The 27,119-nt window shown below is 36.5% G+C and overlaps 5 protein-coding genes, 1 long non-coding RNA gene and 1 other non-coding gene across 12 annotated transcripts; 5 read left to right on the top strand and 2 right to left on the bottom strand.

The window, feature by feature from the left end:
- Positions 1-888: 888 nt before the first annotated feature.
- On the bottom strand, positions 889-5,554 carry LOC105169265 (uncharacterized). Its single transcript, XR_848403.3, has 3 exons — positions 5,062-5,554; positions 4,734-4,778; positions 889-1,073 (listed from the first exon to the last, which is right to left on the bottom strand). It is a non-coding gene; the product is annotated as an uncharacterized LOC105169265 (long non-coding RNA).
- A 45-nt stretch (positions 5,555-5,599) lies between these two features.
- On the top strand, positions 5,600-9,549 carry LOC105169266 (pentatricopeptide repeat-containing protein At5g09450, mitochondrial). Its single transcript, XM_011089630.3, has 3 exons — positions 5,600-5,917; positions 6,018-6,294; positions 8,397-9,549. Exons 1-3 carry the CDS (start codon positions 5,883-5,885, stop codon positions 9,297-9,299), a joined length of 1,215 nt encoding a protein of 404 aa, XP_011087932.1. The 5' UTR covers positions 5,600-5,882; the 3' UTR covers positions 9,300-9,549.
- TRNAL-CAA (transfer RNA leucine (anticodon CAA)) lies at positions 5,676-5,759 on the top strand. Its single transcript has one exon. It is a non-coding gene; the product is annotated as a tRNA-Leu (tRNA).
- Positions 9,550-10,344: 795 nt separating the features above from the next.
- Positions 10,345-15,351, top strand: LOC105169267 (serine/threonine-protein kinase PEPKR2). Of its 2 annotated transcripts, XM_011089632.3 has the most exons (4): positions 10,345-10,684; positions 10,819-11,820; positions 13,239-13,535; positions 14,694-15,351. In XM_011089632.3, the coding sequence occupies exons 2-4, from the start codon at positions 11,070-11,072 to the stop codon at positions 15,044-15,046; spliced, it is 1,401 nt and encodes a 466-aa protein (XP_011087934.1). In that variant the 5' UTR covers positions 10,345-10,684; positions 10,819-11,069; the 3' UTR covers positions 15,047-15,351. The 2 variants fall into 2 exon arrangements, with proteins under 2 accessions (XP_011087934.1, XP_020551761.1); XM_020696102.2 differs by having other exon boundaries at positions 10,345-11,820.
- A 394-nt stretch (positions 15,352-15,745) lies between these two features.
- LOC105169268 (uncharacterized) lies at positions 15,746-17,907 on the top strand. The gene is made up of 2 exons (XM_011089633.3): positions 15,746-17,234; positions 17,359-17,907. Exons 1-2 carry the CDS (start codon positions 16,152-16,154, stop codon positions 17,749-17,751), a joined length of 1,476 nt encoding a protein of 491 aa, XP_011087935.1. The 5' UTR covers positions 15,746-16,151; the 3' UTR covers positions 17,752-17,907.
- Positions 17,908-19,107: 1,200 nt separating this feature from the next.
- Positions 19,108-22,325, top strand: LOC105169269 (root phototropism protein 3). 2 transcript variants are annotated; one of them, XM_088883057.1, is made up of 5 exons: positions 19,110-19,438; positions 19,583-19,682; positions 19,785-19,854; positions 19,976-21,280; positions 21,529-22,325. In XM_088883057.1, exons 4-5 carry the CDS (start codon positions 20,003-20,005, stop codon positions 22,066-22,068), a joined length of 1,818 nt encoding a protein of 605 aa, XP_088739183.1. In that variant the 5' UTR covers positions 19,110-19,438; positions 19,583-19,682; positions 19,785-19,854; positions 19,976-20,002; the 3' UTR covers positions 22,069-22,325. The 2 variants fall into 2 exon arrangements, with proteins under 2 accessions (XP_011087936.1, XP_088739183.1); XM_011089634.3 differs by having other exon boundaries at positions 19,108-19,682.
- Positions 22,326-23,097: 772 nt separating this feature from the next.
- On the bottom strand, positions 23,098-26,774 carry LOC105169270 (transcription factor bHLH143). 4 transcript variants are annotated; one of them, XM_020696133.2, is made up of 5 exons: positions 26,616-26,764; positions 25,955-25,995; positions 25,213-25,833; positions 24,893-25,049; positions 23,098-24,800 (listed from the first exon to the last, which is right to left on the bottom strand). In XM_020696133.2, exon 5 carries the CDS (start codon positions 24,781-24,783, stop codon positions 23,617-23,619), a length of 1,167 nt encoding a protein of 388 aa, XP_020551792.1. In that variant the 5' UTR covers positions 24,784-24,800; positions 24,893-25,049; positions 25,213-25,833; positions 25,955-25,995; positions 26,616-26,764; the 3' UTR covers positions 23,098-23,616. The 4 variants fall into 4 exon arrangements, with proteins under 4 accessions (XP_020551792.1, XP_088740418.1, XP_020551791.1 ...); XM_088884292.1 differs by having other exon boundaries at positions 25,948-25,995; XM_020696132.2 differs by lacking the exon at positions 25,955-25,995 and having other exon boundaries at positions 26,616-26,774.
- Positions 26,775-27,119: the final 345 nt, after the last annotated feature.

Below are 27,119 nucleotides of genomic sequence, written 5' to 3' on the forward strand. Positions count from 1 at the left end.
AAAAGGAAAAACTTGAACTAAAGTGATAATAATGGTGAAATAATATGTGTCCGACTGAAATGGGTTCATTTCTCGAAGTTGCCAGTTCAGTAAAACAAAAAGTAAGTTTGTGGGCCTGACATCCTTACTGATGGGCTAGCTGGGCTGGTATGCTTTGTTTTAAGCTTAATCATGAAAAGTTTGGGGGCACCAACGGTAGTGTATCATATTTAATATTGATGGTCTAAATTAACTACAATTGCGTATTAAAAATACACTTATTAACTTATTGTATTCAATTTGAAAAAGTATAACTTTTCAAATTTAAAGCAACAATGGATATATTTATCAATAATTAATAAAGAAATCAAAATTCTAAAATAGCTTAATAGAAGAAAAATAAGGGAGTCACCTAATTTTAATTTAAATAATTAAGTGAACAATATTATTTATATTAATTATGTATAGATTTGTCTCTAATTTGTATATAAGCCGTTTAGATATAATTTTTGTTTTGATTAATGTATAAAATAATATATAAAAATTTAAGGAAGATAAATTTTTTTTTAGAAGATTAAAGGATAAATTCTTATTTATTTGATCTATTACTCTAACAAAAAAATTCAAAATTCTAGAAATTAGAATTGAGTCAAAATTGCTCAAAAACATCCTTCAAATATATATATATATATATATATATATAAATAGATTAGATTAATAGATGATAAAAATCTATCAATAATAAATGCATATATAAATTATAAAATCCCACGTTTAATGTTAATGAGTTTGCTAATACATAAGTGCTATAATAACATTAATTTGCTAATACATAAGTGCTATAATTGATTGTTCTTGTTCAATAGTGTTGTTTCAATAATTATGTTCTTCATAGCAAAGAGTCGGTACTTGTTTCTCTTTGAAGAAAATTTTCATTTCTTTGGATAATTTACAACAAAGTATACAAAGCTCCCTTGCACAAAGTATTCTAATTTACAACCAAGTATCTTTACATTAGACAGCTGCAAATGTCTCACAGGATAAAAAATTCTTCTCTTGTGTTGAGGCATCTTCAACTTCAATTTAATGGCTGCCTGAAAACGACAAAAGAAAAAGAATGAAACATGAGCAGCAATCGGTCTATACTCGTCTATTAAAGCTTGAGGGACCCTAAGTCTGTCATTGATTTGCCATGTGTGCTTACCTAAATAACCTCGTACTTCTAAGACTTGTGTAGAACATCTAAGGTTTATGTAAAAATTTAAACACTCTACTCAACACACGGGCTAAGATAATGTACCTTAACATCATTTAGAACCAAATTGCAACCTATGTATCGATCCATTTCTCTCTCTCCCTCTTCTTCTATCTTAAAAAGTATTCTATGTTCCTATACAATTCCTCTCTGTCAATTTCTCTTATGTTTGAAAATCCAAAAAGTTGAAAAACCATTGTTTTCCTCTTTGTACACTTCAAAACCAAAAGTCTGCTATAATTTCTATAAAAGCTCCACGTTCTCACTACTCTAATTTGAAAAGAACAAGTACATAAATTTTTTAAGCCTCCAAGAATACGACGGATGCAGAATAGTTAAGAATGCCTAAATTGGAGAACAGTTCTCCAACCTTTTGGCAAATTTATTCTCAATTGATTCATTGCGTTGGGTTTTGTTTCAAGGATTGCTTCTTAAAACTTTTCGATGTCATATATCTAAAATTTCGTACGAATTTTACAGATCACCATATTTGTCATGCCATTCACATCCGATTTTTGCAGGTGTATCATAGTAAAGTTTGTAGGAAAAACATTATTATACAAAACACAACTCAGTTTATTTATGAACTTCATTAATAAAACATCTGATACTAAAATATTGACGATTGTCTACATGCCAATTTGATTCATTTATTTCTCGAATACATATACAATTATCATAATTAACACACACCTTTTCAAAAGTGCTACGAACAATTTCAAAAACATTTGAGAATCAATCACCAAAACGTATGAAATTCATCAATTCAATAGGGAAAAAGGTCCCCTAAAGTGCTTTTTTTAAAATTATAAAAACTATTCCGTTGAAAATTATAAAAATCATTTTGTTATCAAAACAAAAATGAATTGGGCTTTTTGAAGAGTTCTGAACCATTTATCCAAAAACATTCATCACAAGATACTAAGAATTATCTGGATAAAAAAATTTGTGCACCACAAGCTGATTTGAGAAGAAAAAAATTGATCAAAAGAATATTAATTCATAAGCAACTAAATGCATGTGCAAGTGAAAAACTTGTTGAATTAACAAGAGAAAGAAAAAATTGAAATACTTGTGGTAAGTATAGGTTTTTTATAAAAGAAAGCATTTAATAAGAAAAAAGAATTGTAAACAATTTTCTAAATACAAAAATCATAGTACTTCCCATGTTTAAGATTATCAATTTGCCAAAACTGTATGTTCCTTGAAAATCACTCCTCAAATTTAAGAATTATATAATATTGAAGAAAGAGTTATCAAATCCCATTATAAAAAAAATAAAATAAAAGTGGCATGTAGACAATCCAATATTTTGGCATAGAGTTCTATTATCAAAGTTCACAAACAAATAGTTTATGATTGTATAGTAAAAGATTTCTAACAAAATTTTCTACAATACACCTGCAAACATGAAGATGTCAAGAACATGACACCATGATTTTCTGCACATTCATACAAAACCATAAATAAACAACATCAGAAAATTCTAAAGCAAGCCCATGAAGAGAACCCAACAAAATGAATAAACCAAGACTAAATTTGCAAAAAGAATGAAGTTCTGTTCTTCATATTGGCATTCAACACTACACATGCATCCTTCAGATTCTTAGCAGCGTAAAAAATTCATATTCTTGTTTCTTCCAAATTACAATGGTGAAAACGATAACACTTAACAGAAATCACAACAGGGCTTTAGGTTTTGAAGTTTACAAATTGTAAAACACAATGAATTCAACATCTCTTGATTTTCAAATGTGGGAGAAAAATCAATAGAGTAGAACGGAAAGGAACATGGATTACTTTTCGGATAGAAAAACAAGTCGAGAGGAAACTATAGATACATCGGTTACCATCAGGCTCTAAATATTGTTAAAATGCATCATAGTAACAGCTAATGTGTGTTTCAGTCGAGTGTTCAAATTTCTACTTAACCCTTTTGAATTCCACACAATTCATAAGAATATGAGATTACTTTAGTTCACACAAATTTTGACAAACTAAATTCAAGCCCCAGGCCCTCAATCTTCCAAAAACGAGTATAGATCACCTACACTGATCACATAATTTGATATCATAAATGCTCGTTTATCAATATATCAAAATAAAATGCTTGTTATGTGTTATGGGCAAACAAAATCAGATATTGCCTCCATATCCTGTAATATGCATTAGAACAGAATTGTGAAAGAAACTAGGATATGAGAAAAGAACAGGGAAAATCATTGTGTGCCACAGTGTAAACCTGTGACTCAAACCGTAGCTCATAGAATACTCCAGTGAAAGGGCATAACCAATATACCAATGATACTTCATAAACAAGAAACTTCCTATGCAGACATAAGAAACAGCGAAAATACTTCAAATTCAAGAAACCTCTCCAAAATGCACTTAAGAAAAGAATATTGCTGATCAATTTGCAAGCTTCTAATGATTTAAGAAGATTATTAAACTCAAGCTAAAATAGAAGTAAAAGAGAGTGGTTGAATGACACTTACATTACAGTGAAACCATATATATTAAGATAGGAGAAAGGCGAACCTAATTGGTAATATAGATAATAGTAGGAAAACAAAGGTTACTATGGCTCCAAAATTGGACCCGAGTCACCGACCAAAGTCAAGATATCACAACATGAGTTCCCATTAGCTTCGAGCAGTAGTCTCACTCTAGATTGTGTTAAACCACCAACATGGTGTAACCAACAAACATTAGTATATTTGCTAGTAACAAGTCATATATAGAATTAGACAACAAAGCCAGATTTATCATAACCAAAGTCTACATGAACCAAGGACAATTAGTTCCGAAATTTTGAGAAAATACCACTAACCTCTAACAAAAAAGGAAAATCAGTGTATTATCATAAACACAAAGGTAAATATGTAACTATAATGCATACAACAGTTATATTTTCCTGAGTTTCCTATCCCAATCCAGGGGGATCGCAAATTCAAGCCAATCCATAGCATCAATTTCAATAAAGAGCAAGAGTCGCGTATTATGAATTCAGGTGAATATGCTTAGCATTAAGAATAAGAGAAAAATATAACTAAGATAAGGAAACTAGTGACGGGGGATAGAATGAAACTATCATCATCTTCATTTCCCCCAGAAGTTCTTGAAGAACTTTGAGCCTGAAAATAGTAAAATATCTCCTGCACTTTTGTAACAAATCCACAACCACTAACAATCTCATATTTAATTCACAACAATTTGGTCACTGTACACATTTCTTCAACCAAAGATGAAAGTAACAGAGAAAGACACCTACATACAAACAGGAAAGTGAAATGGAGAAATTCAACACAAAAATGACAATCAACATTTTTTAAAAGGAATAAGCCGGTGAAGTTAAAATAAGCTTGACAATGAACAAAATCGTGTCCAAAATGATGTCTCACACCAAACTTTTCAAAAACATGTTGCTTTTCTCTCTGCATCTAGAAACATTCAACACACTTGAAACAAAAATAACAACAGGTCAATTAGGAACACAAACCTCCAGAATGCTTGAAGATCCAACCAAAATGAGCACTACAACAATCTGGTAGGCAAAAGAACTGCATTAGTGGACTTTTCAAGATTCAACGTGTCATCAAGAAACAAGCCAGAAAAAAAAGAACAAGAAAGGGAAAAAGAATCGGTTCATACAAGAAAATGACAAAAAACAAAAAAAAGAACCGGGACATTCATCAGACCAAGATAAGAGTTCACATGTTCAGTAATCAATTCGTAGTGCTCAAAGATTCACTTATTTCCATACTATATCAAGAATCAAACCAAATTCAAGAAAATTGGAAACAAAAAATTGGATAAAAATACAATACCTCTCTAAACTCCAAGAAGTGAGGGTGGAATCTTCACGCACAACTTAAAAGAAAAGAAGTGCTGAAAACCGCAAGGGTTGCGCATGCAACGGATCATTTTTTTTAAACTCGACCCAACCCTCTCGAAGATTTCAAGAAACAAGAACAGAAAAACCAAAAAGAAGACATGAAAGGGAAAAAGAATGGGTTAACTCCACAAAAAAACATGAGAAAAAGAGCAATACAAGAAAAAAAAAGAACCGGGTGGGGCATCCAATCAACGGATCTTTTTTTAAAAACTCGATCCAACCCTTTTATATGTAACGATAAAGTGCGACTTTCTGTAGTAGCTTCTTTGTTGAAATGCGACTCTCAATATAAAATGAGAAAGAAAAACCCTCCAGACTCCCATATCCCTGCTTGCCGAATTTGCACCCGACGACGTCGTTATAGGACCAGTCATTCGAAAAGAATAGCCAAAGAAGAGCAGAAATGGAAGAAACCCTATCGAGCACGGGAAGTCATTGGCAGCTCCCTTTAATTTTCGTGCTCGTAATGTTTTTCATACATCAGTTTTTGTGCTTGTTATATTGTAGGAGATTTGGTTAGAACTAAACCAAGATATCCCACGACCTGTCAGGATGGCCGAGTGGTCTAAGGCGCCAGACTCAAGTTCTGGTCCTCGTGAGAGGGCGTGGGTTCAAATCCCACTTCTGACATTTTTTTTTCTTCTTTCTTATCTTTTTTCATTTCCCAGTTTCATTTTTCAGTTAATATCTGCGTTCGTCGCTATTTACCTATACTACTCACGCAGCTGACAAGAAAGGGATCGAACTACGTTAATGGCGGCCCGCTCCCTTTTACTCACTCTTACCCGGTAATAATCTTCCCATTTTTATCTTACTTTTAAGTGTTTAATTATCTATGTTCTTGATCAATTTTTGGCAAAATTAAATTGGGTTTTCTGTATCTGTTAGGAATGCACGAAGGGGCAAGAAAGTTCCATTCAGATCCATTTCTTCAAGCATCGAAGCTTTTGAAGAAGGACCCATCATGAGAACACATGAAGATGAATTTACAGAAGAAGAAAGAGATGATTTAAAGAGCAGAATTTTCAGGCTCAGGCTGCCCAAGAGAAGTGTCACTAATGTTTTACAGAAATGGGTCAGCGAAGGTAACAATATCACTGTTGCTGACCTTCGGAGCATCTCCAGGGACCTCCGCAGATCACACCGCTACAAGCATGCCCTCGAGGTGTGTGGATTCTACTTACATTTCTTTCTCTCTTTTTTTTTCCCCCCTAATTTATTAGTGGGTGTTTGTGGGTTGAGCAGAATTTGGGATGGATGAAAAATTGAGTGTTTTTCGGTTCCTTTTCTTGATTTTCTGATAATACCATGCTGAGACTCTGAGTTTAGTTTGTGGTGTAGTACTACTGGTTGATATAATGAATGGGACAAGAAATTTCTAATCTCCATGCCGAGGTTTTGGTCTCATTTAGAATTGACCAGGAAAAGATTACAGTCTTGTTCTGGTTTTCTGAAGAATCAGTTGATTCACTAATGATATCATTCAATTTTGGAGGTTGGAGGGAACTAATTTTGAGACCACATGCTCCACCATTTGTTTGGAAAATATCATAGATAGTATGTGATCAAGCCGAGCATTATTCCCTTTTGTAAAAGGCAACATGGTTTAACCTTGAAGCATTCGCTTTCATGGATCCTCGGAGTTATTGTCCCTGATGTTTATATAAAAAATACCAGCTATTTCATTCCCAAAATGGCATCCTTCGGTTGGCTCTTGAAAATATTGACTTATCAAGCTATATCCTTGGAGATAGATGTAATTTAATGTGACAACATTGACCATCTTGAACTCTGTCATATTTTCTGGCTGAGTTTATTTTATTCGGTTGCGCTGAAGATGAGACTTTTTCTAAGACCTCATATAGAGAAGTGCACTGTTGATCATTCTTCTCTCAATGCATCTGGACAGAGGTGGTGGCATTTCACTATCTTTATTCGGTTGCGCTGAAGATGAGACTTTTTCTAAGACTAAATATAGAGAAGTGCACTGTTGATCATTCTTCTGTCCATGCATCTCACTATCTTTATATAGTTTATGCTGAAAAATGCAATCTACTGTAAAAACCTTCAGGTGCAGCTAATCTAGATGTTGCTACCTATTTTGGTGGCTTTGTTCCATCCTCTTCTCCGTTCCTTTCCGATTGATTATCTCACTTAACATTGAGGGTGTTTGCTAGCTGCATTTTTTAGTCCAAACATCTCAAAATGTTTAAGAGCATATTAGTTATCAAAGTTACTTGGTAAAATTTTTGAACTCCAGAAACAATCTTCTCACACCAGGCTTGTTATTCGTGAAACAATAAGCATCAAACTAACATCATGGATATAAACAGTCATATTTTTTTTAAACCTGAACAAGATTTTTGGGAGGAAAAAGGAAACGAGACCTTTCAGGATTGTTGTTATAGGGTGGTTACATTTAGGGGGAAGGTCAGGGATGAATGTCTAGTTCACAGTTGAAGGGAAGGCTGCAAATTGTTGAATTAGAATAAACTGTTATCATCCTCAATATATTAGGGATACTGTCTTTTCATCCGGAATTAGTGGACAGTTCCACAGCTGTATTTGCAATGTATAACTCTGGTCCTAATTGATAATTTGGTGCAAAAATTGTCATTGGAACTAACTTATGATTGTGTCGGAGTGGAAGACAAAGGACCAATGACTCATCCCCTCAGGCTTGGCTGTAGATCATCATGCTCTAACTTAGCCTTTATACATGTTATTATAAGTGCAGGATCATCAAGCTTCCTTCGGAATACCACCTCGCCATGTTCGCTGGTATTTGGGTCAAAGCAGGTCCTAATATATGGATGAATTCTGAAATAAGACATTGCCAAAAGACAGGACATTTCAATAAGAATAAATAAATAACTCCGTAACTTTTGCTTCCATTTTTCCTAATATAAAATAGAGAAAGAAATAGATGAGCAGTCTGTTTCATTCTTCTCTTTGTTGGTTTTGAATTTTCAAATACAAATAAATTTGTTTGTGGCTGGCAAGTGTTTCATGCTATGAGTCTCTGTCTATCTAACACGGAATTCAGGAGTGTAATTATTTGCTAGATGATATGCTTTGATACTTCTTCTGGGACGTAACATTTAGTTTCTTCCTGAGTTGATCTTCTGATCTCTTACAAACATCTGAGCCTTAGTTTTTAGACTAACAAAAAGAGGTTATCCATCTCTGCGGCTCTGCTAATTTGCTTCATATTTGGTTTTTCACCTACAGCAATAACAACTCTTTATGCACGTCATGAATTTGCAGATATCTGAGTGGATGGTTAATCATGACGAGTATCATTTATCTGACACTGATTACGCTATCCGCATTGATCTAATGACCAAAGTTTTCGGCATTGATGCTGCTGAACGCTACTTCCAAGCGTTGCCTTCCTCAGCGAAAACCACTGAAACATACACTGCGCTCCTCCACTCTTATGCTGGATTAAAGCTAATTGAAAAGGCAGAGGAACTCTATGAAAGAATGAAGGGAGAAAATCTCCCATTGACTTCCATCACCTACAACGAGCTCATGACTTTGTACATGTCAGTTGGGCAGCTGGAAAAGGTGCCATTAATAATTGAAGAACTGAAACGCCAGAATGTTGCTGCCGATCTATTTACATATAATCTATGGGTAAGTTCTTGTGCTGCCGCTCTAAACATAGACGAGGTTAGAAGGATTCTTGATGAGATGAGCACTGATTCGGGCTGCAACAAAACTTGGATTAGATATGTGCAACTCACTAAGATATACATTACTTCTAGTCACCTAGTGAACTCAGATTTCAGCTCCCTAGTAGAAAGTGAGAAGGGTGTTATTACACAGAGAGAGCTGATATCTTACGACTTCCTCATTATTCTGTACGGGGCCCTAGGCAACAAAGATAAACTTGACCAAATCTGGAAATCTTTGAGGATGACCAGGCAGAAGATGACAGGACGAAACTATGTCTGCATACTTTCTTCATATCTGATGCTTGGGCATTTGAAAGAGGTTGGTGAGATAATCGACCAGTGGAAGCAATCCGCGACTGCAGAGTTTAATGTGGCCATGTGTAATAAACTATTGGAGGCGTTGGAGGAAGTTGGGATGACAGATAAGGCAACTAGTTTCCGTATGATACTTGGCGAAAAGGATTGTGAGCCTATGGATGATTTGAGATGAGGTTATGGCCATTTCCCATTTGAGAGAGTTTTGTATGATCAGAGACTGTAATCTCAGGAGCAGATTTAGGACTTGCAGCAGCAACAAGAGAGAATAATGCCAAGTTGTCTTGGTTTTATCTGTTGATTGTATAAAACTTTAGTCGGAATGGAAAAGCATTGACAGAAATCTTATGATCACCATTGCATGTCAAAACATGGTACAATATCTGAGAATCTTAAAGATAATACTATCATGTTCAAGATTTTAATTTCTGGCTTTGTGTATAGAACAAAATGTTCTATAATTTGTGTTGACTCTCAGGTAGAAAGAACGCCATCATTCTTCTTTTGCTTTCATAATTTATTATTACTATATTATATAAATAACAATAATAAATTGTACATTGTCTGTATATTTAATATATATATATATATATATATATATATGCACGTCACGTATTGAAATGTAACACAATATTCATTTCCAATTTATTATAAAGAAAATAGACTACAATATTCATCATTAAGTAGCACTATAAATCATGAAAGATAGTTATAACTTTCAAATATTCTTATATTTATATCAAATATATGTACATAAATAATATCGTGAATCCTTACTATCTTTCATTAAGTATAATTTAAAATTTCACGACATTTTAAATTTTTTATACCTTCATTATGAGTTCAAATACGTTTAATTTTATTTTTATTTAAATATTCCTTAACTTGTATTCTTGATTGCTCAAATTAAAAATTATAAGAAATTTATATATATATTTAACACCAACTCTTTTGCATACATTAGAAAATAAGGTGGTGGTAATGTAATTTATCATAAATCCATAAATACTACCATTAGATATTTACCCAAAGATTGAAGAAAAAGGATAAATAAATAAATAAAAGTGCATTTGATGGTGAACCAAAACGAGCCGTCTGATGGATCAGATCTAACCGGGTATTGTCAAGGCTTGTCTTCGGCCGTCGATCTTATTAGGGCTCACGTGCGTCCCTCTGTACTGTAGTACAGTGTGACCTGTCAGGGGAAAGAATTTAGACCACTTTAACCTTTTCCTTCCAGAGGGGAGTCTCTTGTTTTCAATTCTCTCTCTCTCTCTCTCAAGATTTCCTAAATTAATGCATGAAATTCTCTATATATTTGCACCACTGGGTCATTGTTCTTCCGTGTTGATTTGTGGATCTTCTCTTCGTATGGTTTCAAGATTTTCTTCAGGAGAGATTTTGGGGGTTCGGGTCAGGTTTTTCTAGGGTTTCTTGTATTAATTGATTATCGTGAATTTATTGAACATTGATTTTTGGGACGAAGGGAAAAAATTTATTGGGGCCCGTCTCCTCAAATGGGTCGCAGGAAAAAGTATAAGAAACCCTGTACATGCCAAGGTACGAAATCTTGGGACTTCTTAGCGTTTCCATCTGGAAGAGAATTGTTATGATGTTACTTTCTTTCTGAATCTTTCGGATGATGGGTCTAGTGAATCGGTTTTGATATGAGTATTCCATTGCCTAAATTGCAGGGATTTACCAAAAGTTGCAGTTTTTCTACAGTTGTTGTGACTATAACTTCAACGGTAGATTTTATGTTGATTGATTGTTATTAGGTAAAATGGTTGGTAAAGAGGAATTTTCTTGGGGCTAATTTAGTGTTTGATATGGGTATTTTTTAGGAGTGTTCAGAAAAAAAAAAAAAAAAAAGAGGTAAATTTAGTTTAATTTGGGTTCTCTATGATCTCTAAAGCTAGGGATAGGTAGTAGCTTCGATTGCCCTATGGAGTGTCTGGGGAAGAAGAGGAAGGGATTTGAGATCTCATCAGAGTGCCAAAAGGATTTTGATGAACAGACTGAATTGGCGATCCTGTGGTCACATTTATCACTTGAAGATTATTCAAGAAGGAAAAAGAAGTGCAAGGAAGTAGTAGTTTCTAAAATTGTTGATCTAGGTAGGAGTGTCGTTAACGGAGTAGTTACAGCCCCAGCATGTGGGGCTGCGAGCCTGGAATTACCAGGTAGAGGTCTTAAAAGGAAAATTGGTTGTATTGATGCTGCAACTCGGTTGGGTAGGAAGAAGAAGATTGACCAGGAGTATGAGTTGGCTAAAACTATTGGGAAGGGAAAGTTTGGTTCAGTGTTATTGTGTCGGAGCAAGGCGACTGGAGAGGATTTTGCATGCAAGACTTTGAGAAAGGGGGAGGAGATTGTGCACCGGGAAGTTGAGATAATGCAGCACCTTTCCGGGCACCCAGGTGTTGTGACTCTGAAGGCAGTTTATGAGGATACTGAATCTTTCTATTTAGTCATGGAACTTTGTTCTGGGGGGCGTTTGCTTGATCAGATGGCTAGAGAAGGGCTGTATTCTGAACAGAAGGCTGCTAACATAATTAAGGAATTGATGCTCGCTATTCGGTACTGCCATGAGATGGGTGTAGTTCACAGGGACATAAAGCCTGAGAATATCCTCCTCACTTCCTCTGGACAAATGAAGCTTGCAGATTTTGGATTGGCTGTGAGAATTTTAGATGGTAATACAACATATCTACTTTGCTAAAGCTTTCTGATATTCTAATACCCACCTCTTAAGTTGTCCATTCTTCATATTGTTCACAGGGACACTTTTTCAAAATATTGATTTGAATTCACCGTCAGGATATTTGGGAAAAATGGAAAAACAATTTTTTATCGGCAATTTCAAATACTTATTTCTTTAATTGGTATTTTAGTTGACTATGCAATTACGAATTTAAAGTCCATTTTGTGTGATTCTGCTTTTTGCAACTTTATCCAGCAGGTTTTGAATTGAACTTTTGGTTTGTGGACATGCTCCTGCTAAATTAAATTGTAGAGTTTTGCTCTTATTTTGAGATTTGGTTTTTGTACTTTTTTACTGACATCACTAACATGTCACTAACTGAGAAATTGCCCATTGACTTAAGTGGAATAGGTCTTTAAGGCAGTGGTCGGAGAGAAACATATTGCAGTCATTCTGAGCAGTTCTTCAACATGGTACATGCTAGAAGAGTTTGTTCTCCTCTTATGCATTCTGTTTCTGAGTCAAAATTGCAAGTGCTGGTTAGACTATCTGGGCATGATTTTTCTAATTTCCTAATTGGTTTCCCATTTTTTATCTGACCCTATGTAGTTGATGTATGTTAACAATCCATATCTGCTTAATGGCACTTTCAACCATTTTTTACTGGTTACAGATTTAAGTTGTCCTTGTTTTATTATCATTTTCCTACTCCGATGATGGTCATCACTACTGTATAATCTCATTTTCCTACAGTAAGCTTGTCCTTCTGTCTTCTCCCTTTCCAGTTTTAGTTTCCGGGCTTAGTACTTTATTACATAGAAAATACCATTCCCCATCTCCTAATCAGTCAGGAAATCCTGTATCTACCTACAAAAAAATCTTTCTTTCCTTTTTTAAGTCTTTAAATCTGCTGAATTTCAATCAAGTTGCTTCTTTTTCAGGAGTCAGTTTAGCCTTCCCACAACAGGGAGGTTGTGGATGTTCATTCTCAGGAGTGCATATATGCAGACATTAGTATTACAATATTAAGACCAGAAAGAGATGCTTTAGAAATAATACTTAACCTAGATATGCTTTACCGACAAAGAAGTGGAAGGATATGACTAATTTTAAACATATGAAGACAAATTATTGAAACTACTTAAAGATAAGGAAAATATTTCTTAGTTTTCTAAGGCGATTAGGGAAACTTTTGCCTGTCTTCAGAGTATGATTAAGATGCTACTTTGAAGTTGCACTTATCACTTGCTTTACGTACATCATACTATTTCAATTCTTTCCATGAAATGTTATGGAGTTATTGCTTTTCAAAACAAATGTTCAAGAAATGTACTTCTGCAATACTGTGTGAAGCAATCAACATCTTCTGAGGTGTCCCTAGACTTATACCTGGGTATCTTTTCATTGCAGGTCAGCGCTTGACTGGTGTTGTTGGAAGTCCTGCTTATGTTGCTCCTGAAGTTTTGGTGGGTAATTACTCAGAGAAAGTGGATATCTGGAGCGCAGGTGTCCTTCTTCATGCACTTTTGGTTGGTGTTCTTCCATTTCAAGGTGATTCTTTGGAAACCGTGTTTGAGGCGATCAAGAAAGAAAAACTTGATTTTACTGGTGGTGTGTGGGAGTCTGTATCACAACCTGCTCGTGATCTGCTCTCTGGAATGTTAACAAGAAATATAGCCACAAGGTTTACTGCCAACGAGGTTTTAAGTAAGTAAATCTCTTTTTAACCCTTCTTTCATTTAGTTTTGTTTTGCTGATGCATAACAAAATCTACATAGCTGGTGCTGTCAACTCCAAAAGTTACTTTAAAGAGATATAACTTGGGTTTGCTTCTGTTATCAGTATTTTTTATGATGTTATTTATTTGGAAACTGCAATCCGTAGAAACATCATACCTATGTGTTACAATAAGCAATACATGCAGCTAAAAAATTTCACCTGTGGGGAAAAAAAAGTCATTTTGGCCCTGCTAAGTGCTTCAAATCTTAGTCACATGAATAGTTTCCATGGTTTCTCTTGGCATGCATGCTTAAGTTGGATTATGTTTATTAGTTTAGAGAAAATCCTTAATCTTGTTTATGGGGTCGCCTTATGTGTAGTTTTCCAATATCTCTTGCTTGTATTGGTGCACCAGACAAGTTCCAGTGAAGACATTGGGCACAATTTCAGAGAACATAGATCATCTATTTCTCTCCTTCCATTTATGTATTAATTTAAATTATTGTTCTCATCAAAAGTATATAAAGTATACTACCTCATCTATATTAGAATTTTCATTTTCTTCAAAATTTTAACTCTTGTTTTTTTTTTCCCCTCGAAGTATAAGCTTTAAACTCTGGTCAAGAGGTAAAAGTTCCAAAGTTCTGGGTCATTTGTTGGGGTGTTATTTTAATTGCTTGTAAGCATGCTTGAGCACAAACATGCATAAAAGTTGAATGGCAATACAACTGAACATCTGACAGCTAAACTCAGTTAAATAGGAACGCCTATAGATCGGAATAGAGTGCAGTATTTGAGGGCCTCACTTTGAGCTATTGTGCAGATTCTGTGAATCTTATATTCGAGTAGTTAGCTGATGTTCTGTGCATTTTTTGGATTAAATATAAGTGGCTGCCTGAAAGTAAGAACTAAATTCTGAGTGAGTTGGAACTTGGAACATCGTATTGTATGAAAATTTTCTGAACTTCAGATTACAGTAGGTCTGTGGACATAAGCTTGCGGAGAAGTAAATGGAGCAGATGCGGTTAACATGATCGAACTGTGATGCTTGTTCATCCTTTGAAACTTATTTATGACGACATTAAACTCACTATGTGGCAATGATTCTATTCTTGATGATACGCTGATAACCTTTCTTTTCAACAGAACATCCTTGGATTTCTTTCTACACTGAACCTATGTTGAAAACCCGTGCTCTCAAACCAAACAAGAACAATCTGAAACCGACTTCGAGGCAGCTGGCTTCTATTCATGGAACAGAGTCAGAGAGAAAAAGGTTGGTATCCTGTAACATTCTCAATGATGACTCCAGTCCAAGTTTAGCATCAAGTAGTTCCACCGAAGCAGTTGATGGAGAAGATTGTGGTTTGGTTGATGTACTGGCTGTGGCAATTTCGCGTGTTCGAATATCTGAACCAAAAAGGAGCAGAATATGCAGCCCCTCGCAACAGGAGTGCTCCTCTAACTTGAAAACTAGCAACCTATGTACAGCATTTTGACTTCCTCTCTCCCCGGGTATAGCTTGCTGAAGTGTGTCAACAAGTTTACAAATATAGCTTGGATGAGTGATAACTTAATAGTCGTACATCAAAGCTGCCTGAAAAAATAGTGATGGTTGAAGTCATCATGGTCATGACTAAGTACTAACCATTTTAACACTATCAATAACAAGTTTGCATGGTAACCCTCAAGTATGTGCTGTGTTTGTGTTGTATATTTTTTGTTTACTGTCGTTTTAGCTTGTAATAACTAATATAATGAAGCTGATGTATGAAGTTCATGTATATAAATCATGTTCTGTTGATATCTGCTGTTGAGTGATCGATGTATGTCCTTTTGCTCTAGCAACCTCATGAGAATGCATAAGCTAAGTGTGACTGGAGAGGCTGCTACATATCAATATATAGGAGTGGTTGAACGTTGAATTTCAGTGTTGGTGGGGTTACTCTCTTCTTCTTTTTCTCTTCCCCAACGTAGTGTTTGTACATTGATCATAAATGATTATCTTATGTCAATAGAAAGATGTCAATGGTGCTGCAACTGCAAGGTGATGTGTGTTTCCTTGTTTTAGATTCTATTGAATGTAAATGGGTAGAAAGTAGAAACCCCTTTCTCTTTCATGTACATGTACGATCCTTTTTCTTTAACTTGCTGAAATACTGGTCGGGGTCCATGTGTCTTGGGGGTGGGCGTGGGGAATGTAATAATTATAAGTGATTATTTTATGAACTAAATTGACTCGTATATAGAACTATGTGAATGTAAAATCTTTAATTCTTTCATACACAAGAAATTAAATTATTTCGTAAAAAGAGGAAAACAGTATAAATATTACCTTAAACGAATGTTCTTCTGGATGGGCAATTTTAAACAGTTTAAGCACAGCAGGAGTTTGAAATTTGAATGTTTGGTACAACATATATATGTAACAATTTCACCACCTCAAAGCTGGCAGTCATTCAGAACCCAACCCCCCACACAATAACTCACAGCTCTGTCCCAATACCTCAAACCATATATTCAACTGATCGTATAGTACTCCAACCCACAAACTCAATAATCAAGAAGTAGTGTTATCATCATCATCAAATTCAACTGGCATTCATGGCCAAGCCATGTTCAGAATCAGGAGCTATACCATGTTACAAGCATCCACGCAAAGCCCCATCTTTCATCTCTCTTCATTCACCAAAACTCTTTATCTACCTACTTCCCATCTTCGCCATACTTTTCGTCCTCTTCCACATCCAAGCCCTTCAAACTCCGCCATCATCTTCTTGGGATTTCATCAGCACGGGCAGATTCTCAACAGTCTCCATAGACTGCACGATTAATTGCAGCCAAGAGCTCAAATCCATGGCCTCTAAGCTCCAAGAGGCAGTCACTTTTCTTCCTCTAAAGGACCTCCGTTACTCCAGCAGACCCCTTCAAGGACACACATGGTTCATGAGCTCCATGCCTGACACACATGAGAAGGGTGAAGTCCAATACCAAGAATTCCCCTCAAAAGCATCAAAAGGTAGGGTTTTGTGCCTGAAAGGCCGAGATACTCATGATGGTTCATGGAACTTATATGCACTTGCATGGCCTCAAATCTTACCCCCGAACGCCACCCTACTCAAAGGCCTCACGTTTGTCTCGTATAACCACTACAACTACGATAACATTTGGCACGGGTTATCGTCTGCCGTCCCTTTCATCGCATGGCACATCAAGAACAAATGTTCAGCTCCGCCAACGAGATGGGTGTTGTACCATTGGGGTGAACTGAGAACCACAATGGGACCTTGGCTGAATCCACTAATGGAGGCCACGTTTGGAGAGCCCTCAAACATTGAAAAATTCAATGGAATTGGAGGTGGATACATGACTGATCCGGCTTGTTTTGAGAAGGCTGTGGTAATGAGGCATAATGAAGGTGGAATGTCAAGAGAGAAAAGATTGCAAGTGTATGATTTGCTGAGGTGCAAGGCCAGGGTTTTCTGCAATGTCAGCTCAGAAGGTAGGTTTCCTGAGGTTGATGAAAAGGGCTTTCCGATGATTGGGATGACCTTGTTCATGAGGAGGGGGCCGAGGTCGTTCAAGAATGAATCCGCGGTCATCGGAATCTTCAAAAAGGCCTGCCGGAATGTGGATGGCTGTCGGCTGACGGTGGCCTATGCAAATAACCTTACCTTTTGCCAACAGGTGGTTGGAACATGGAGATTGATTTTAATATTAATATATCTGTTCTTGTGTTTTAATTTTGAAAATTTATAACTATAATTCAGTTACTAATATTCCTAATCACTGCTAATGAACTAATGTACAGGTGAAATTGATGAGCTCAACAGACATATTGGTGTCTCCACACGGGGCCCAATTGACCAACATGTTCCTAATGGACAGAAATAGCAGTGTCATGGAATTCTTCCCAAAGGGATGGCTCAAGCTCGCCGGAATCGGCCAATACGTCTATCACTGGATCGCCAGCTGGTCGGGGATGAACCATCGCGGCGCCTGGCGGGACCCTGGCGGCGACCGCTGCCCCTTCCCGGATGATGACCGCCGCTGTATGTCCATTTATAAAAAATCAAGAATTGGATATAATGAGAGCTATTTTTCTGAATGGGCAAGAAGTGTGCTGAGTGATGTGAAGTTGAGAAAGGCACAAGATATCTCACGCAAGAGTAGAATCCCTGTTTCAGGTTCTTGTGGTTGTTAGTGGGCTGTTTGTATTATGGTTTTTTTCAGATTTTATGTAATAAGTGGAGCATTTGGGTATATTTATGTTTAAGAATTATAGTTTATTAATTTCAAGAAGAGTTCATCGTGAACATATATATAGTTGTTTCAAGAAGAGTTCATGAACAGGCTTGAAATTAGAAGGATTCCTAATTATTTGTTCTAATTTCATGAGATAACAATTTACTAGCTAATGTTGGTTTGCTTCTTTTTATTTGGATATTTTTGGACATATGTGTCGGAATGCATAATGTTGAAGGAGGAGTAAAAAGACATAAAAGGAGAATGAAGAGATCTAGGAATAAAGTGTTGGTGGCAGTGGAGCTACCACTGCTTCTGCTTCCCTCTCGGTCCCATCTTATCTCTATCATTGTGGGGTAGGACTCCAAATTTTGATTTTTTTCTATTCAAATCCAAATATAGGGTTCAAATAGCTTGAAAAAGATATGGGCTCTCTACTTCTGGTAAATGACTTCAAGGAAAATTAAACCCTATTGATGACACTATATATGCTAGTTAGGATCCCAGAAAGGACCTACATATGTCTCTCAAGTGTAGAAGCTTCCTATGTTATCTACACATAAAATCAGACAAAACGGATAATCTCATAAAACCTGGAGGAACCGAATGCATAATGCTTCCACATATACCAAATTTTGCCTGACCTCTTGAACTTTGGCCTGTCAAATTAGAAGCCATAGATGGGGTCAGTAAAGGGAGGTATACATTCTTCATTAGAAATTGAGCATATTTTTCAATGTGCTGGTAGAACTACGCGATTAAAATGGATAGACTCGAACGAATTTTAGCGAAAGAAATATTTCCGGGCGATTGAATTCTCATAATCCAGACAGCTATAATATATATATATACATATACATATATACCTCTTTCAGAACACTTGCTGTCCTTATGGGAACATTATTACCCTGTTGATATCAAGAAATCATGTCCCCTTCTATTTACCAAGAAAATACTGTCAACAGGCAATTACTGTATGAAGGGAAAATTCATTCAAGAATCGGGTTTAATAATATTGCCAAATTATTGAATTATCTCATGTTTGAGTCGTGATAGTGACAAAACATAATATGAGGTACTTGGTGTTTTCATACTTGGTTCTTACAAGAATCTTCTAATAGTGTGTAATGAACTCCATAATTGCAATAATTTCAGACAAATAGACTTTATTTGCAATGTTAGTGCTGGATTCTGTTCCACCTTTACCAACACAATGGAGCTTAGTTATATCATATACTACCCAAAAGACATTGAGCAATCAGAAACAAGTGGTCCTCTCCTCCAATCACAGCCATAAATATCAAAATTATTGCTAAATATCATCTCCACCTGTTTCTTTCACTTTTCATCTTCTCCTCTCATCACCAGAATGTCCTAAGATAGTGATAAGTCTATATACAGTATAAATACATATATATATATATATATATAGAGAGAGAGAGAGAGAGAGTTTGAACAGGTGGAAGGATATGAGGCTCCATTCTTCCTAGTAGTACTATCTGATTCTCATGTTTAAAGAGAAACATTATTGTTAGTGAAGAAAAAATCCAAAAACAGTGGTGTTCTGCCCATTACTTCACAGCCTGTGGGAGGCCTAGAAATCCGTGAGAAAGCCGACAATTAGAGATAATTCCAAGCATTCCCATGTGGGATTCTCCCTTTTTACTCATCATCATATCTCTTCTTCTCCAGTAGTTTTCCGCTGCTCATTCTAATCAGTTTCTGTACACTTCTTCTGTGATATTTCCCACTTTCTTGAATAATTCTTGGTCTGAAAATGTGGGATTCAGAAACAGAATCTGTTGGAGGACGAGATTACGGGAATGGAGTCCTGTCCACGAGCAAACCTGGAGTCAAACCTGACGGGTTTGAGCAAAGAGGCCAGTCTTGGTATGTGTCAAACCTTTTCTTGGTCGAATTGTTCATATTATTACTATTAATGTTGTTAAAATTTCAATGAGTGAAAATGTGATGTTTGTCTTCTGCAAATAGGCATGTTGCAACTGATATTCCGAGTGATCTTTTGGTCCAGATTGGAGATGTCAGTTTCCATTTGCACAAGGTAGTTATATAGTTTAAAACCATAGCAATTTCATAAGTCTTTGTTGCAAAACATCGTTGGAGAAAACAATTTGTATTTGGTTTGTAATTCCAAAACTGAATGATGTTGTTTTCATCTGTAGTATCCTCTTCTTTCTCGAAGCGGGAAGATGAATAGAGCAGTATACGAATTGCGTGACACAGAGTTAAATAAGATAGCTCTAGATGATCTTCCAGGCGGGCCTGAGGCTTTTGAACTGGCAGCCAAATTCTGCTATGGAATTGCTGTTGATTTAACAGCAACAAATATCTCCAGCCTGAGATGTGCGGCCGAATACCTGGAAATGACAGAGGATTTAGAAGAAGGCAATCTTATATTCAAAACTGAGGCTTTTCTCAGCTATGTGGTTTTATCCTCCTGGAGAGATTCCATAATAGTGTTGAAAAGTTGTGAGAAGCTCTCCCCTTGGGCTGAAAACCTCCAAATTGTTAGAAGATGTAGCGAGTCGATTGCCTGGAAAGCTTGTGCCAATCCTAAAGGGATAAAATGGCAGTACACAGGGAAGCACCCGAGATCAGTTTCCAGCCCCAAATGGAACGAGATGAAAGAATCCAGCCCGAGCAGAAACACACCTGTCCCCCCTGATTGGTGGTTTGAGGATGTTTCTATTCTGAGGATTGATCATTTTGTAAGAGTTATTACCGCAATTAAGGTTAAAGGCATGAGGTACGAGTTGGTTGGAGCTGCAATCATGCATTATGCAGGGAAATGGCTCCCAGGATTGGTGAAAGAGGGATCAGGATCGGTATCAGGGGGGGCTGCTGATGAGGGAAGTAATAGCAGCAACAGCAATGGTAGCAGCAGTAGCTGGAAAGGGGGACTCCACATGATTGTGGTTGGGAGTAAAGAGGATTTGCCAGCAGTTCAGGCTAAAGATCAGAGAATGATCATCGAAAGCCTTATAAGTATAATCCCGCCTCAGAAAGATACCGTTTCTTGTAGCTTCCTTCTCAGACTGCTGAGAATGGCTAACATGTTGAAGGTTGCTCCGGCTTTGGTTACAGAGCTGGAAAAACGTGTAGGGATGCAGTTTGAACAGGCTACTTTGGCAGATCTCCTCATACCTTCTTACAACAAGCACGAGACATTGTATGATGTTGATCTTGTTCAGAGGCTTTTGGAGCATTTCCTGGTTCAAGAGCAGTCGGAAAATTCCAGCCCAAGCCGACAGTCGTTTTCTGACACAAAAATGTATGATGGAGCTCAACGGGGGACCAACCCTAATGCTAAGATGAGAGTGGCTAGGCTTGTCGATAGTTATCTTACAGAGGTGTCGAGAGACAGAAATTTGTCCTTGACAAAATTTCAAGTCCTGGCAGAGGCTTTACCAGAATCAGCTAGGACTTGCGATGATGGATTATACAGGGCCATTGATTCCTATCTTAAGGTAATACTTCTTATAACTTTGGTTGTTTTTTACTAGAAAATCAGGACAAGACAGGAATATCATACTACATACATATATTGTCCTAATCTATGTATAAGAATCAAACTCGTGCATGATTCTGCTCTTCATTATCTAGACTTTCAGTTTACTCTGTCATTGATGTAAGGAAATTGCAAGAAAATCTGTTTCAAGTATTCAAGAAATCATATTTAGTTCCTGTTTTCCGCTCAACAACACAACTTTTGCAGGCACATCCAACGCTTACAGAACATGAAAGGAAGAGGCTCTGCCGTGTGATGGACTGCCAGAAACTTTCAATCGACGCATGCATGCACGCTGCCCAAAATGAACGGCTCCCTCTCAGAGTAGTTGTGCAAGTCCTCTTCTCCGAACAGGTGAAAATAAGCAATGCATTAGCCAACGGCCTTTTGAAAGAGCCCGGTGAATCCCATTACCAGCCCTTAATAACTAACCGCAAAACACTACTCGAAGGAACTCCTCAGTCGTTCCAAGAGGGCTGGGCATCCGCAAAAAAGGATATCAACACTCTCAAGTTTGAGCTGGAAACCATGAAGACCAAGTACTTAGCACTTCAAAACGACATGGAAACGCTGCAGAGACAGTTTGATAAGGTGACAAAGCCAAAGCAAACATCAGCTTGGACTACAGGGTGGAAAAAGCTGACCAAGCTCACCAAAGCGGCAGAAAACAACGACATTGGACCACAGGTGCAAAATGGGGATTTGAGTAGGAAAACTCCTAGAAGATGGAGGAATTCAATTTCCTGAATCATCAGCAGCTGTCAAACGAAGAGATCTACCGATAAACCGTGTTTCCTTCATGTAGTTCCAATGTGTTTTTTAAGGTTTTCTTGTTTTGTTTTCCTTTACCTCTTGCAATATTCGTTGAAGTTTCTTATTCACAACAGGTATTGTTTCAGGAAGTAACATCATGTTTCAATTTGTCTGTAATTTGTTGATCTGGTTCTTGCATGTGTTTTCTGTTTGGAGATGGAGGCTCCGGTTAGTTCCCATTAAGCACTAAATGTTTTGCATTTAACATCAGAAGTTATCATGTTATTTCAGAACATAGGATTACATCGTACTATGATTCATCTGTATTACTATATGAACAGACCAATAGAAAAATTGTATTCGAATCAGGTTTGGTATATAAAACAAATCGTATTATAAAAAATTTATTGCACCCGTATGTAAATTTTCTTAAATTATACATTAATCATATAGTAAATACAATGCAGTTATCGTGTTGGGTGTCCACCCAACTATATGGCTGGGCTCTACTTATTGCAACATTGCCACTTTTGATTGTAATGAAATTTTTTATCTTAAAATATGGTGAATTATTGTTATATGTGGAATTCAAATTTGAAATGTGTGGATTATCAAAAATAATTATTTTATAATTGAATACAACTTGTTTAAATTCCTTTTACAAGTTTTAGTTTTAAGAGAGACAAAGAGAAAGCTTCAGTTCCCAACCCTTTCTACCACATACAATAATTTATCACTTAAGACACACATGATGCAATAAATTAGTATATAAAAGAGAAAAAGAGAAAGACTAATCATTGTGAAATAAATAATTAGTGGGATTAATCAATTTACTTGTCTTAATCATGGCCTTCAGTTTGATTCAAGGAATATTTTCCTTAAGCATGAACATGATACTTGTGGCAGTCCTTTTCATTCCGTGGCTAATAATTGTGCATACATACTATTACAAATTAATTTTTCCAATATTTTTTTTAGTTCTCGTCAATATGGATTGGCCCAAAACAACAAAATACAAAAAAATTGAATTAAACTGAAGTAATTAAAACTAAGACAAAAACACTCAAGACCCTGTAACAGCAACAGTATCATTACAAGCACACGACCTTAACATATAACAAGAAGAACACAAACATTCATCTCCTGATTCCCAAACACACAAATCTTACAACAAAAAGCTCAGACAACTGGTAGCAAACAAAAAGCATATAAATCAAGAATGGAGGGTGGACCCTCATCACCAAACGCGCATGCTCCCAATCCATGGAATTTTCTCAACAATGAGGGAAAAGGGCTCCTCATTTACAGCAATGCAATGCTTACTTTAATCCAAAAGTGTCAAAATAATCATTTCAAGTCAACAATTATAGGCCCCAATTTTCTTCACCACCTGAGTGTAATGAGAGATTGAGAGTAAAGCGAAAACTTTCATCTGATTAAGCTCGTCGCCCGTTGGCCCACGGTGCACTATTAGAATGAAAAGTGGGTTAAAGATTGAGCAAAGAGGAAGATCACCTTTATTACTTTCCAATCCATCCATAATTATTCAAACTCACACTTAATGGTTTTTCTTGCTACCTGTTGGTCCAATGATTCTGCTTCTGATTCAAACAAACCGTTGACATAAGATTGCTGATTTTTACGGTTGGGGAAGCTGAGCCCTAGAGTTTCTGCTTCCATTTTCATTGTTTCCAAGTAGACGATAGATTTCTCGATTATGGAGAGTGGATCACTGCTGTTTAATCCAGGAATAATACTTTCAAGGATCTTCAATGCTTCACGAGTTTTAATCTTCTTTTCTCTGTTAATATCATCGTGGGAGCTTCTAGGACCAGCACAGCTTGACTCCACATCATCCTCGTAACTGTATGAACGAGCCCCTTTCACGGGACTCTCAAAACTCGCTAATGATGATTTCTTGTACCTGCCATCAAGCAATCTTTGCCTTTTTGGTGACCCATCAGAACTTGCCACTTCTTCCGTGAATTCCTCAAGTAATGTGTCTTTATCGAAGTCCTTTTCAGTGCAAAACGGAGGGTGCCTCGTGCTAGTTACTTCATCATTTTCGTCATCAGCATCATTATCTCCATCATACTCATCATCACTATCAGAGTAGAGCAGAGCATTGATTTCTTCAGAATCTTCAAGCATATCACTTTCTCCATCATTCAAATTATTTTCATCCCATTTTTCTTCAACCACAGGCTTCAGCATGAATCGCGGATCTACTTGAGATGCCACTTTTTCACACACCCCGTTACCACTAGCAGGAGTCTTGGAGGCAACTATCTGATGTTGGCGAGAAAAAGAAGGGCTAATGAACAATCTTGTTTGATCCCCACACTGATCGAAAATGAGAAACTTTTTCTGAGGAGCAACAGAAGCATCAATTGGCTTATTGGAAACCCCAAGCCAGTTTGGCAGGGGACATGGGGAATCTTTGAGACACGGACTCCTGGTAGGATACAATGTATTGTACGGGGGTTGGAAATTGAAAATCCGGCCAACTACAATTGGCTGGCGGATGTTTAAATCACGTAAATCAGCATTAGGCTGTCCTGGAAATTCGGCATTGACAGTATGCATGGAAGGAGGAAAGTGTGGCATGTTATAGTTTTGCTCTAGCTGTAGAAATGCCATGTGATCCACGTCAGGTGATTTCCAAGCAGAGAACTGCTGACACGTTTGAGACTCTTTGGCTGTAACCATCCAGCCGAAGTAGCAACCTGGAAGACATGATTTGGGCAGTCATTCCAAAACTCAGAAAACGAATTAAGAAAAACTTGAGCAAGCACTAGCAAGATAATGAAAACAATACCAGAAAGATGCTCGTATGTAGTGCCGCGTTAGATCACTTTCAATTATGTTGAACAAAAAGAAGAAAATAAAAAATATAATTCTAGCTTGATGTGACGCGCAGGAACTTGGAACACAATCTACGTAACAGGTTTCAGCAATTGGCGGAAATATTCAGCCTGAAGCAGAAGAACAAAGCAAAATCAGCAGTCTTTTCAATTCTTATTAAGTATAGAAGTTGGCATTTTAAAGGCAATTAGTCAATGAAGCAATCACCAGATAGAATATCAAAGAAAAGCATATCAAATAAATGAAAAATTCGCTGCATGATCATGAACAAACCTGGCAATTTTGTAATGGTTGAAAGCATGCTATAACTCTAACAATAATGGTTGTTCTTCCTGCAATTCCGTTCTCATGTTTAAGTGCCCTAAACCTCGTCTGACTTGCTGCTTGGCACACCATAACTACTTTTGGCTCTTTAGTGGACTTCAAATAGAAACTAGAATGTGGGAAGCAACAGAGAGCCCTATTGAAGGAAAGATAAAACTAAGCTGAAAACAAAGTCGAGAATGTCTAGAAATTCTTGTTTAACAAGCAACTTGTGTAAAATTGAATGCTGACCAAGATCAAGAAGACAATGAACTAAATTTACAGATTGGATGGACTAGAGTACTTTAGAATGATGATGATATTTCCTGGCTATTTCTATAGAATATAGAAGAAACAAACACAGGAAGGAAAGTGGTTGGATCCCATGGATAGCTACTTAAAGAACTGCATAAACAAAGGCTACGTCACAACCAGAGAACAGCAGCTTATAGAATAACCCTGCAGTACAAATTCAAGGAGATAACATAACAAAACACATCAATTGACAAGCTCAGCCACCGCATATTGGTCTCCCCTATATCCAGTTGAAACTATAGTAAGTGTATGACTCAAGTTATATCCCCAAGGCACCTGAAAAAATAGCAAAAAGAGCATATTTGTGAGACTCAACAAGCCAAGTTAGCAGCACTTGAAACATGAATACAAGCATGTAAACTCGAAGTAAAAGAAGAGTGGAAATCGAACTGATTACTCTTTGCAGAAATGAACAATCTAATCTCTCTAAGTAAGGCCCTGAGCAAAGCAAAAGCTTGGGATCAGGAAAAGGCAGTAGAAATCTCAAGTTCCACGATTCATGTTTCAAGAAACATTTTCTCCTCATCCATGAATATTTAAACACCAAAGTTTATTCTTTCTTTATCTTCTCCAGATCAGGGGGGAGAAAAATCATCTACCAAGAAACTAAGTTATCAGAAAATCATGAAAGTAGAGAATTTCATCACTTGCTAAAAACTCAACACATAAAGAAAAGCACACAGTTATACTCAATTGTTAAACAAGAAAATAAGCCTCGAGGACAAACCAACACTGCCCATTACAAACTAAAACGAGACTGAAGATCTCCAAATACTGGAGCATCAAAATAATTGCGGAGGGACGTGTTGTTTAACTTTGTTTTTGGCCTCAGGGGATGTTGTAAACAATAGAAAACGAAACCCGTCAGAAAAAGATTATTGACTTCCTCACTAACCAAGAAAATCATGACAAATGACCCATCCAAATAAGCAATTCATCAAAAAACACCAAATCAAGAATATATACATATATAGAGAGGGGGAGGGAGAGAAGGGAAGAGAGAGAATAGCATTCTTAAGACAAGCTGAGAAAGGACTGCGAAGGTTTGAAGAACTTACTGATCCAGGCGCTAGAAAGTGGGAAATTTCTATGAAGAGCAGCTAGTTTATGGCAGCACTGGTACTCCCTGACAGATGAGTGGAAGAAAGAAAGAAAGAAAGAGGTGATGAACAGTAGTTTGGATAGCAGTTGAAAGTAGACACCAACTCAGGGGTTGCTCTGCTCTCAATTATATAACAAACTCCAATGACCACAGTGCCCTCTCTTTCTATCATATATTACAAAATCAGTGTGACTCTTTCGGTTTAATTATTTATTTATTATAAAAAAAAAGAAAAAAATTAAAATAATATTTTTTAAATAAAATAACATATTTGTGTCGAGTTGTGGATATTATACCAATTTTTTTAAAAAAAAAATTAAAGTGGCGTCCACGACTCAAGGTCGTGGATAGACAGCGTCCACAGCTCGATTTTTTTTTAAATTTATATGTAATAATAATTAATAAAAAATATACAATTATAAATTTAAATAATAAATTATAATAAATCATAATATTAAAA

Source organism: Sesamum indicum, linkage group LG8 (genome assembly GCF_026168435.1).
Source record: "Sesamum indicum cultivar Baizhima isolate 11 linkage group LG8, ASM2616843v1, whole genome shotgun sequence".
Taxonomy (NCBI): Eukaryota; Viridiplantae; Streptophyta; class Magnoliopsida; order Lamiales; family Pedaliaceae; genus Sesamum; species Sesamum indicum.

What these genes read in the sequence shown, in the direction of transcription:
- LOC105169266 (XM_011089630.3), top strand. Translation starts at nt 5,883, where the DNA reads ATGGCGGCCCGCTCCCTTTTACTCACTCTTACCCG. An exon ending in CTTTTACTCACTCTTACCCG is followed by an intron (nt 5,918 to 6,017) that starts GTAATAATCTTC and finishes TGTATCTGTTAG; the next exon opens with GAATGCACGAAGGGGCAAGA. An exon ending in GCTACAAGCATGCCCTCGAG is followed by an intron (nt 6,295 to 8,396) that starts GTGTGTGGATTC and finishes ATGAATTTGCAG; the next exon opens with ATATCTGAGTGGATGGTTAA.
- LOC105169267 (XM_020696102.2), top strand. Translation starts at nt 11,070, where the DNA reads ATGGAGTGTCTGGGGAAGAAGAGGAAGGGATTTGAGATCTCATCAGAG. An exon ending in GGCTGTGAGAATTTTAGATG is followed by an intron (nt 11,821 to 13,238) that starts GTAATACAACAT and finishes TTTTCATTGCAG; the next exon opens with GTCAGCGCTTGACTGGTGTT. An exon ending in TACTGCCAACGAGGTTTTAA is followed by an intron (nt 13,536 to 14,693) that starts GTAAGTAAATCT and finishes TCTTTTCAACAG; the next exon opens with AACATCCTTGGATTTCTTTC.
- LOC105169268 (XM_011089633.3), top strand. Translation starts at nt 16,152, where the DNA reads ATGGCCAAGCCATGTTCAGAATCAGGAGCTATACCATGTTACAAGCAT. An exon ending in ACCTTACCTTTTGCCAACAG is followed by an intron (nt 17,235 to 17,358) that starts GTGGTTGGAACA and finishes ACTAATGTACAG; the next exon opens with GTGAAATTGATGAGCTCAAC.
- LOC105169269 (XM_011089634.3), top strand. Translation starts at nt 19,570, where the DNA reads ATGTGGGATTCAGAAACAGAATCTGTTGGAGGACGAGATTACGGGAAT. An exon ending in TCAGTTTCCATTTGCACAAG is followed by an intron (nt 19,855 to 19,975) that starts GTAGTTATATAG and finishes TTTCATCTGTAG; the next exon opens with TATCCTCTTCTTTCTCGAAG. An exon ending in CCATTGATTCCTATCTTAAG is followed by an intron (nt 21,281 to 21,528) that starts GTAATACTTCTT and finishes CAACTTTTGCAG; the next exon opens with GCACATCCAACGCTTACAGA.
- LOC105169270 (XM_020696132.2), bottom strand. Translation starts at nt 24,783, where the DNA reads ATGGTTACAGCCAAAGAGTCTCAAACGTGTCAGCAGTTCTCTGCTTGG.